Source organism: Neoarius graeffei, chromosome 12 (genome assembly GCF_027579695.1).
Source record: "Neoarius graeffei isolate fNeoGra1 chromosome 12, fNeoGra1.pri, whole genome shotgun sequence".
NCBI classification, from domain to species: Eukaryota; Metazoa; Chordata; class Actinopteri; order Siluriformes; family Ariidae; genus Neoarius; species Neoarius graeffei.
The window spans coordinates 70155111-70167350 of NC_083580.1; the positions used below are offsets into that span (position 1 = coordinate 70155111).

A 12240-nucleotide genomic window follows, 5' to 3' on the forward strand; every position below is an offset into this window, starting at 1 on the left:
ACATACATACACACACACACACATATATATATATATATATATTATATATATACACACACACTTTTTATATATATATATATATATATATATATATATATATATATATATATATATATATATATAAATTGATTCAGTTACAGGTTGCCAGGTCTGTATAAAACACCCACACCCTAAACAATTTTAAATTCAAACGTTATCCTGTGTCATGATGCAGCGCAGGGTTGGTTTTTTTTTTTAAACCTAGAGGTGGATGATATTAAAAAAAAAAAGGATATATAAATCTCAGACACCGTACTGTTCAAAAGTCTTGGCACCCTATTGTTTTCTTCATACAAACTTTGCTATAGATTTCTACTTTATGATTTCTACACTGGAGTAATGAACTTACAGGTCAGAGTTTTCTACACAAACACACTGAACTTTACAACAGCTGCATGCATGTAAAATGGAAATAAATTGACTAAGGCAGGAAAAACTATTTTGGATAAAACTGTTATACCAAACTTAAGAATAAACTTAATCAATAACCAAACTTCAACTCAATGTGTGATCTTCATTTTATGTTGCAATTCACAACTTTTCTATGGTTTACCTAAAATTTTTTTTTTTTTTTTTTAAATGTAGTACAAGCAAAACAGGGGGAAGTGATAATACTGGGGGGCAAGTGGGTTTAAAAGTTAATGTCAAGCCCTGGAAGAACCATTTCTCTTTGTCACAAGTAGCATTATTACCGAAATTGTATCCCGCACACAAAGGAGGCATTGTCTTTCTTCAAAGGCAATGAAATCAAAAGAATATCATGAAGCGTTGCAGCAGCTCACATGTGAAGTGTCGCTATATTGGTTGATGTTATCTTTCAACACAGTGGACTTCTGGTTTGGGAAATGAGCGTGACGTCATGCATACACAAAGAATACCACTTATCCATCAGGGTTGTGGGGGAAGCTGGAGCCAATCCCAGCTGACTTTAGGCAAGAGGTGGGGTACACCCTGGGAAGGTCACCAATTCTTCAAAGGGCTCACACAGAGACAGCCAGCCATTCAAACTCACATTCACACCTATGGGCAATTTAGAGTAGCGAGTTGACCAAATCAGCTTGTCTTTGGACTGTGGAAACCAAAGCCCCCCTGGAGGAAACCCAAACAGGCACTGGGAGAACATGCAAAGTCCACACAGAAAAGCCCCAGTCGGCCATGAGGTTCAAACCCAGAACCTTCTTGCTGCGAGGTGCACCACCGTGCCACCTGGTCTACATACAGAGTATGCAAAATGAATTAAATTAACGAGGTTTTAATTGTGTTTGTCGTTGGGACACAAGCAAGGAGAGATCATAAAAAATGTTCTTCTTTGAGCTCTGAACACAGGTATGAATCAGTGTGTGGTGTGTGTGTGTGTGTGTGTTAGTCTTCACTCACTCTGTGATCTCCTCAGTAACTGTGTGCTCCACCTGGAGACGAGAGTTCACCTCGATGAAATAGTGTTTTCCATTCTTATCCACCAGGAACTCAACTGTGCCAGCGTTCTCATAGCCGACCTAAGGGACAGGAAACAGATTCAAGGACAGCACACTGCTAAGGCAATTAAAAAACACACAGAGTCGTTGAGGCTGTCTACTAAACCACCAAACTTAATTAAGACCATCACAACACCATTAATGTCTGACAATAATGGGTAATTTATATATTTTAAAAAAAAGGAAAAAAAAGAAAAAAAAAAGGTGGGGGTGGGAAGCAAACTAGGGAATGCTGGCAGAGTTTATTTCAACAAACTTAATATAGCTTTATATAATGTTTTCAACAGTAATATCAGTGCACCCAGATTTTATTAGAAGTAAAAATATTGCTGCACCCTTAAGGCAATGAGATGATTAAACATTTAGAGCTGACCTTTAAAACTGCTGGCTGGCTGGGAGCATGATTATGAGAAAGAGGAGAAGCTCGAGCAGGCTGCAGCACAGCAGGTAATCTGTTAGCAGGTCTTTTTTTTTTTTTTGCGCACACAGAAGTCTCAGAAGCCCAAACCCAGATTGCACAGGGACACGATCCAAAAGATCTTCAGCTCCTCTCAGCAGAGTGCACCTTCACACTGCTCTGATCACATAACTCTGCTCAAGCCTACAGTCATCAGTGGGTATAAAACACAGCCGGCTCCAACATAATTACTATAAAACTCACCCTAGGTAAATTAATCTTGCATTATATCACAGTCCAAGTCAAGGGTTGGCAATTAAATTTGGCACCCGGCCTGATAACTTTCCGGTGCAGTTAATTGTGGGGCCAGTGTGGTTTTGCCGCTATATGAGGTGACCTCATACAGCGCACCATCTTACAGGATGCCGTTATAACAATAGTGCATTAAGGCTCCAATTTTATTAACAGAGTCGCAATTCAGCAAAGCTGGAGAGATCCATGACCAGGATTCCAGGTAGGAAAGCTGGCTTTTCTTTCTCTCCTGTTCATTTGAGAGGCACGAAGCATCCATTAGCTCATCTATCCAGAAGAGACTAGTTCACTGCCAAAGGCGATCCGTAGGAGCGGGCAAGATGAAAGGAATAACAGATGACAGACTGTGCTGTTTTACAAAAACAATTAATGCCAGGATGGATGGTGGTGTTATTTTCAAGAAAAAAAAACCAAACCAGCATGATCCAAGTCATGTTATTCCACTTACACCAGCATGATCTGCCAACAATTACAATTTTAATGCTGCAGAACATTTGCAAGACAAGTCAATACCTGTTTCGCTTACGTTACAGCAATGGTAAGCAGCTGGTCACTCACCAGCCTGTCATTTTCTCCGTCTTGAAATTAATGAGAGAAAAAAATGCAGCTCGTCTTTTAGAGAAATCAGAACTCATATACGTACTTCGCTATCCTAAAGACTCTCCAGTGCTGGGAAACTTTACAAAGCACCATGACTGTTACAAAGTGCTGACACCCATGACTCTTTCAATAATGTGACAAACATCTCCAAAAAAACTTAAATAAATGATAATTATTTCAAACCACATCAACAATTATACATTTAGCACTGTGAGAGAGATATTTGTTTGACTTGTTCTTGAAACTGGAACAGGCAGGCTGTTCTGATTGCTACTTGTTTCGGTCAAGTTAAATCCTTGAGATTTATTTTCATTCGCACATTCTACTCTCTGAAGGTGATGTTGACCAGTAATGTCTTTCTTCTTCTCATAAGACTATGATCCTGATGAGTGACGTAATGGTACATAACGTCTCTCTTCTTTCATACAATAGTGTAGTCTAAACCAGTGATGCAATGCTTCATCAACCATTTACATTATTATTATTATTCTAAGTTCAATTTATATAGCGCCTTTCTCAAAACCCAAGGTCGTTTTACAATTATCGGGGAAAAAAAAAAAAAAGTCCACCAAATAAAGGTCAGGACGTCATTCCAATGGTGTCGCAGCCACAGTCCCACCAAAAGGTGCACAAAAACAAGTCCCACACCACCAGCACAGCTGCCGCAACGGCACCGGGCAACATCACGCCATGGATCCACAAAGCGAGCATGGACGCACCACCACGCAGAGCGCTGGTATGTCCCAAACCGCCTGCACAGCCACCACGACGCCACCGAGCAACATCACGCCAAGCATTAAAGCACTGCTGCACAGAGTGCTGGTCAACTGCGATGTTAAAATGAGCAACGAGCTCACTGCAGTCCATAGCTAGGAGCACAGGCATCACCCACGGTAAACCAAGGCCTGGAGGGAACCGACGCCCAAAACTGGGTCCAGAGCTACAGTACACCACAACCGGCGGACAAAAGCACTCCAACAAAAACATCAAACTACACAAACACAAAAAAGAAAAACAAGAGAGAAAATAAAATAAAAAGCTCCGGTGAGAAGCGGCAGCCAGAATGCGCACAGCGTACTCAACTGGAAACGGAAATGAAAAAGGAAATTGATGAAGCTAAGTTATCCAAGTTATACTATGATAACTTAGCTTCATCACTTTGTCAATTCAACCTCCTTCGGTACAGACAGATCAAAACCGAACACAGTGGAAAAACAATTCCCAGACTGTACTGTAAAGGGTGTGTGCCATCCTTTTAGGTTTATGGTATTGTTAACACCAATGTTCACAAGCCAAAATGATAAAATGCTGCAGGAGATTTACTGTGTACACACACACACCAGCTGTCCGGCTACTGCTCATATTCATTAATCGGGTATCCCTGAACTTACTATACCTTGTGTACGTATATGGTACACGTGCCGTGTTGGGGATGAGCCTCACTTTGATTTTTACAACAGCGGCTGGATAGATCTGAGAGACGTTAATTTTTGCAGCGGCTCTGAAGAAAATCTGCTTGAAATCCCCTGAGCCTTGGGAAGCAAGACTTATTATCGGACTTGTTCACATGCAACTCATACAATCATTGTATCGTTCCCTCAGTCTATTAGAGTCAGGAGCTCAGACTGCACTGACTGACACTGTATTATAGACATGCAACTCTTGTAATCTTTGTTTATAGTTCTCGGTATTAAGCTCTGTCTAAAAGTGGCCACTTACATTACCTTAGTTTACCTGGGTATATTCACTGTCTGATATGTACACTGAATGTCCTGAGTGGGGCGGCACGGTGGCGTAGTGGTTCGCACTGTCGCCTCACAGCAAGAAGGTTCTGGGTTAGAGCCCAGCGGCTGGAGAGAGCCTTTCTGTGTGGAATTTGTATGTTCTCCCCATGTCTGCGTGGGTTTCCTCTGGGTGCCCCCGTTTCCACGTCCAAAGACGTGCAGGTTAGGCTAACTGGTGGTTCTAAATTGACCGTAGGTGTGAATGTGAGTGTGAATGGTTGTCTGTGTCTATGTGTCAGCCCTGTGATGACCTGGCGACTTGTCCAGGGTGTACCCCGCCTCTCGCCCGTAGTCAGCTGGGATAGGCTCCAGCTTGCCTGCCACCCTGTAGGACAGGATAAAGCAGCTAGAGATAATGGATGGATGGATGGATGGATGTCCTGAGCAGGAGCTCAGATTATAGTTATAATGTATTGATATGAGTTTTGTGGTCAGTGTACAACAGTGTAGTGTGTCATGTGGTAATGCATTACATGACAATGCAACTTTCGCAAACATTACCATTATCAGTTGTAATTATGTTCTACACATATACCTGCAACTCTGACAATATCATTTTCAGTGACTAATAAAATGGTTTCGAACATTCCTAGTTTGAAAACATTTTTGACATGGTAATTTTCTTCCACAGATTTCATTTACAACATGTCTGTCTGTCTGTCTGACAGCTCAAAATGCATCTCCGGGCATTTAAAAACTGCAGAGACCCCCGGCCTTCCTGGATTGACGCCCCTCTCTTCCCATTTTTCTGGATCAGCCCCTGATCTTAGGTGGAGGGATCATTGCTTGAAGATTAAAGGTTTTGGAAAAACAGAAATTTAGTTAAATGTGATTAATACTGATGAACCATGAACATGAAATACATGAAGAATGCTGATATTCATTAACATTTTAAAAAAGCGCATATTCTGCATTACTTCCGATATCTGGATAATGCCATTTTCTCAAATCATATTATAACTCTGGATTTTCGAGTTCAGGGTCTGAAAACACAGGATGTTGCGATGGGAAAAGGGCAGATTGATTCAATAGGCGTGGAAACAGGTCTAATTGTAAGACGGAAAAAAAAAAGAAAGAATACCATCTGGGGGGGATGGAGGGGCGCGAGGACAAGAACGAAGAGGAGGACAGATGGCATTCCACAGACAGGCATAAGAAGGGGGACGGGGGCAAGGGAAATGAGTAATTACAAGTTTCACAGCTTGATACAATTTGTAATTACCTCACAGCATCCACAGCACCAACATATCTGGGTGATGTGAAGCACTTAGTCAAGGGAGGGCCACATGGAGGGATGTTCAACCAAGGATGAAGAAATAAGTGATGATAGAGAGAAAGAGGGTTGTCGAGAAGAAACGAAGACTAAAAAGCACAACAGTATCACCAAGGTCAAATTAAGACACGAACCTTTTTCTGACATCCTGTTCATTGATTATCTTCACATAGCTGGAGTTTTTGCTCTCCTAGTTCAGCCCACCAATCCACCCACAGGTCAAGAGACAGGGAAGCAGAGAAGAAGCAATGACATGGAGGTGAACACAGGCCTGGAACAAAGAGTCCTGAAGGATCTACATCAAGGCTGAGATCCCCAACCTGTGCGCAAGAGCTGCTGCTGTCACCATAGCAACTAAAGCCACAAGACAACATCTTGCAAAGAGAACCCCCTCACCACTCGACCCCACTCCAACCACCACCACCTCTGTGTCAAATCTCACTTATTTCCAAGCACTAATTTAATTTCGCAACTTGAGAGAGAAAATAATGACCAGTTGTATTGTTTTGCTGGAATGGCAACAACCAGTGATGCAGTTTATGAAGCTTTTCTCCCCCCCCCCCATAAAAAAAAAACCCACACACAACACGAATTGGGGAAAACCCGCATATAGAGTTCGGAGATAATTGATGTCGCGTTTCTAAGTGAGACATTCATCTTGCTCACGCCACGCTGCACTGTAATGCAGTTACCTTCTCAACAGGGACACAACAGCCAAGTCAAACAGCACCATGGAGCACAAATACAGAATTTGGAGTGGTGTATTTTTCATTCCCCGGCTTTGTGAACAGCACTCGTTTTTCTTTTTTGCCATGCACAGAGACGCGAGGAAAACGTCAGGCCCGTCTTGGGGGTAGGAGATTAAAATCAGTCTGTGCTTCATCAAATTTCCTGCCAATCATTGTAGCACAGAGTTGCAAGCCAATTAAACAACAAGGCTCACAGGAGAGATGGGGAAAGAGAGAGAAATCAAAGTAGGAGTAGATTATTGTTGAAGGTCAGAAGGCGGTGTAACCTCTATAATATAGCACAGAGCACTCATACTTCTGAGTAGCACTAACTGAGCAGACCGTTCTTAATCGGAGATCATACAGTGCTGAAATCCTGTTTAATCCACACCGAAGACAGGACTGGATATGGATTAGATAATTATAGAATGAACAAGCTCAAAAGGGCTCCTGAGGATGAAACCACGAGTCTGACAATGTCGGAGCCTTCCATGGCTGGGAGACAAGAAAGCATAATTGGCCTCTCTGGGTGGGACGGGTGGCGTGTCTCTGTCCTCTATCAAGTATAATGATGCCATGTGGTTATGGCGGCACGGTGGTGTTGTGGTTAGCACGGTCGCCTCACAGCAAGAAGGTTCTGGGTTCGAGCCCAGCGGCCGGCAGGGGCCTTTCTGTACGAAGTTTGCATGTTCTCCACGTGTCTGCGTGGGTTTCCTCCGGGTGCTCTGGTTTCCCCCCACAGTTCAAAGACATGCAGTTAGGTTAACATGGGGCGGCCTTGGGCTGAAGTGCCCTTGAGCAAGGTACCTGACCCCTGACTGCTCCCCGGGCACTGTAGTGTGGCTGCCCGCTGCTCTGGGTGTGTGCGTGTGTTCACTGCTTCAGATGGGTTAAATGCAGAGGATGAATTTCACTGTGCTTGAAGTGTGCATGTGACAAAGGTTTCTTCTTCTTCATGTATGTAGAAGGCGGTAGAAAGCATTTTCATTTGAGCCTGTTGAACTGCTCTCCGACGTAACACGAGCAGCACTTTGAGAGAGTTTCCACACCTACAGGTCGCTTGCTCCGGTCCAAACTCAAACGGATTTGGAAACTTGGAGTGTTGTCCCAATTACTGTTGGATACTATACCGGCAGAATCCCAAACTCACTGCCTCGTTGCTAGTCCAAGAGGTTTATTCTGTGGCTAGCTGCTACTACAACTACTACGGTATGCGTTCTCTGAGAAGCACATCCCAGCAACAGGAGCCAATTAGGTCAAACTTGCAGCGTACACCAGCTAGTTGGATCAGATCACGTTCCCACCACAAATGAACCGCTCCATAGTTCATTTGGAACTGGACCAAATCCAACTCCTCCAAAGGGTCTCGTGTAGTTGTTTTGGTTCACACCCGAGAGTGATAGACTGGTACCAAAATTCAAAAAAGTGCTTATTTAAGGAGTTAAAGGCATTTTTGAAACAAAGTCGGCAAACAGTCTGTCTTATTTTGTCAATTTGGGTGTGCCGAATTCAAATCTGCAACATGCCGAGCTCTATCTGACCTCTGTTGACCTCTAGAGGTCATTGAACTTTGGGCCTGTAAACGTCTCAGCTGAACCCAGTTTCTCAGCTTTCTAAGGAATGAAATGTACTAAAATGATTAATGAAGTTAGCAAATGGCCTTGTTTGTTAAATGTTTGGGTGCCGAATTCATTTTTCATTTGTAAAACGACATATGACCTCTGATAACCTCAAGGTCATTAAACTTGGCCTATAGGCCTATGCATTTAACGGCATTTTTAAACTGACTTTACTCCCCCAAAAAGAATATGAACAGACAAAAAACAAATAGAAAGGAACAAATGCAACATTAAATGCCAGTCCATGTACATGTGACTTACTTTTCACAATGAGAATGCCTAGGCCATCACCTTACATAACATTGCATTACATTTAGCGGTTATTGTTTATACAAAGCTACTGAAAAAAGGACAGATTCAGCAGCATACAATATGTGGGGGTATACAGGGTATACAGGTTAATCAGGGTTAGTATATATGAGAGTTTTTTTCTTTGTTGTTTGTTTTTTGTAAAGGCTTTACTTCATTTAAAACAAAACAAACAACAAAGAAAAAAAACCTCATATATTGAGGTTTTTCACCTGACGTCACAGGGTCACGTCCGCCATTTTGAAGGTCAAGCTAGCTAATGTCAACAACATAGTAGCTGGTATGTTACTGTAGCAATGTTTACGTTCAGTCATTTGGATGACTGTTAAAACCTTTCAGTCTCAAGTTTTTCCTTTACTGGATTTACTAGTTTACTGTAATTATGATCTGGCAGCTATTTACACCGGATCCAGTGTAAATAGCTGCCGGAGCGCGCTCTGGCTTGCTCCCCCTCAAATTAAGCAGCGCGCTCCGGCTTGCTCCCGGAGTGCTCCGGCCGAGGTTCCGGAGCGCACTCCGGCTTGCCCCCCCTCAAATTAAGCAGCGCGCTCCAGCTTGCTCCCGGAGCACTCCGGGAGCAAGCCGGAGCGCGCTGCTTAATTTGAGGGGGAGCAAGCCGGAGCGCGCTGCTTAATTTGAGGGGGAGCAAGCCGGAGCACGCTCCGGCAGCTATTTACACTGGATCCGGTGTAAATAGCTGCCGGATCATAATTACAGTAAACTAGTAAATACAGTAAAGGAAAAACTTGAGACTGAAAGGTTTTAACAGTCATCCAAATGACTGAACGTAAACATTGCTACAGTAACATACTAGCTATGATGTTGTTGACATTAGCTAGTGCTAACAGCTAGCTGCTAGTACACTACTACAACACAGACACTGATCCTAATAATACAGTTCTTGGTCACTGACTGGTAACAGCAAATTTATAACAGGCCATGTCTCAACAGACTAAGAAGTTATTTCAATGACATTTAATAACATTTTGTTTATCCTGAGGACCAAAAGTAAATGAAAATGTGAACAAACCTTAGCTGTAATAAGATGGCGACCACCGGCTCCAGGGACGACCCGCTGATGTAGGCATGTTACCCAGCCTGACACAAAATATTTGTAGGTATCCAAACTCTTATACGCTTTCAGATCAATACCTGTGTATGGCGATGGGTTTTTAACGACATAGGTATACAGATCATGTGGGCCGAAGTCAGGTAAAGACGAGGGCTTCGTGTACTTCCGTACGTCAGTGAACAATCCTGGTGGAAGCAGATAAACGTCGTTCTCGAAGCCTGATAACCTCAATTTTTGCAAATACCTCTCCCTCTGCTCGCCCTGTAAATGCCCTACGTCGCTGGATAGTGAAGGTGTTTTCTGCATCTCGCTCCTTTTTCTTTTATGTTTTTCGTTTGTCGCCTTCCTCGCATTCAAACTGATTCGAGCCGTGACGTCCAAAATGGCAGCCTCACATGACTTGGTCACGTGGGTGAAAAACCTCAATACTAACCCTGATTAACCTGTATACCCTGTATGCCCCCACATTTTGTATGCTGCTGAATCTGTCCTTTTTTCAGTAGCTTTGTATAAACAATAACCGCTAAATGTAATGCAGTGTTATGTAAGGTGATCGCCAAGGCATTCTCATTGTGAAAAGTGAGTCACATGTACATGGACTGGCATTTAATGTTGTATTTGTTCCTTTCTATTTGTTTTTTGTCTGTTCATATTCTTTTTGGGGGAGTAAAGTCAGTTTAAAAATGCCGTTAAATGCATAGGCCTATAGGCCAAGTTTAATGACCTTGAGGTTATCAGAGGTCATATGTCGTTTTACAAATGAAAAATGAATTCAGCACCCAAACATTTAACAAACAAGGCCATTTGCTAACTTCATTAATCATTTTAGTACATTTCATTCCTTAGAAAGCTGAGAAACTGGGTTCAGCTGAGACGTTTACAGGCCCAAAGTTCAATGACCTCTAGAGGTCAACAGAGGTCAGATAGAGCTCGGCATATTGCAGATTTGAATTCGGCACACCCAAATTGACAAAATAAGACCGTTTGCCGACTTTGTCTCAAAAATGCCTTTGGGTGTCACAATTCTGGATTTTGGTACCAGTCTATGATTACTGTTTTCACACCTGCCCAAACGGGAAAACGAACCAGATGTTTATTTAACTAGACTAAAACGCCCCGACAAGACGAGGCGGCTGGCTTCACACGTCTTGTAGAAAGCATCCGTTAGCCTTCACCCTACATTTGTTGGCGGAAATGTGAGACTGAACGCTGAGACATGACATCACCGAGCCCGTCTTGGCATATCCTGAAAGATTCACCATTAGCAACAAGGTTTTCGTTGGAGTAGCACAAACATTTCACAAAGAGGGTCAAGTCACGCCAAGTCAAGAAACACACCCCCAGGCTATAACAGACTAAGATTTTATTAAAATCGAGTTCTCTGATGCACTGAACAGAAAGACAAGTGGGGCGAGGAGTGCACTGTGCCCAAGAGCACCCTCATGCATGATCAAATCACTGGAACACACTCTTGTGGCTTATTACTTTAATTAAAAAAAAAAATGTCTTGGTTCCTACGATATGAACAGATGATGAAATCTGATGAAGGTTGTGCATAACATGACGCACACATGCGCGCGCACACACAGTAGGTCAGGTGTACCTAATAAACTGCTAAACTGGCTCTCCTTATTCTCAGAGAGAAGTGATAAAGAGACAGGCATTTTTTTCCCCAGCCACGAAGGAGAAAATAAAATAAAATAAAATAAAACCCCATTCACACAACCGCATGAATCACACTCACCGATTCAACAGGTTTCAATACTGAACTCAATGTGTGATTCACTGTTTTGACAAGTACTGGGAGAAATCCTTTCCTGCCATGCCGGAGTGAGACAAAAGACAGATTTCAGTGAATTATTGGCTACTTAAAATGGTGATGTTTACTTACAAAATCAAACAGGGACATGATGACAGATAAACTAAATTTAAAAAAAAACAACTCCAAGTCAGAACCTTATAGTCTGGAGGTTTTGGTAGCATGCCAAGACCTTCTATTTCGCATTTATTAAAAAATAAATAAAACCCCCAACTGCAACACTCATTTATTATTGATTTTATAGATGGTGAGAAATTTTAGAGAAATATCATCAGCTTGCACGGCATTGCTAAATTAGAATCCTCTTAATAGCACTGATGTGACGCACAAGCTGCTCGTGAAGTGTTTCCAAGGGTTCAAGATTATTATTTAATGACTTCTTCATTAGGACGTACCTTGAGATATATTTTACATATTAACAAAAAGAGGAATGAACTCCAGCAACACTAAAGAGAAATTAAAATTTCATGAAGACTCTGAAACGCCATTTCAAAAGGCAGTACAAACGCAAAATAAAAAGCGCATACAATAAAAGGTGGCATATACTGGATTTATCTTTTCTCGAAGCAAACTGTCTCGAGCAGGGCTCATTCCAAAGACTACGCAGGTTGCTTGATTTCAATATTATACATCTTTATGGGTCTGTCTCAGAAACTGGGTACTGTGGGGGTACCCCACTAAATATACTCCGTCAATAAACTATACGGTTTTGAATGGTGATGTTGGTTTTAATTTGAAATAAAATAATGAAAGAAATAATACAGATAAAACTAAATCTTTGACGTGAATACTCTATTCAGAATTTGGCAAAAA

At 42.2% G+C, this 12240-nt stretch overlaps 1 protein-coding gene across 2 annotated transcripts in view; it reads right to left on the reverse strand.

Annotated features, from left to right (window-relative positions):
• The window catches only part of pcxa (pyruvate carboxylase a), a 493922-nt gene that overhangs the window by 389805 nt on the left and 91877 nt on the right, over nucleotides 1-12240 (reverse strand). For both annotated transcript variants that reach the window (XM_060936332.1, XM_060936333.1), the window contains one exon: nucleotides 1417-1535. In XM_060936332.1, coding sequence (XP_060792315.1) covers nucleotides 1417-1535 — 119 coding nt within the window. The remainder of the gene's footprint in view (nucleotides 1-1416; nucleotides 1536-12240) is intronic.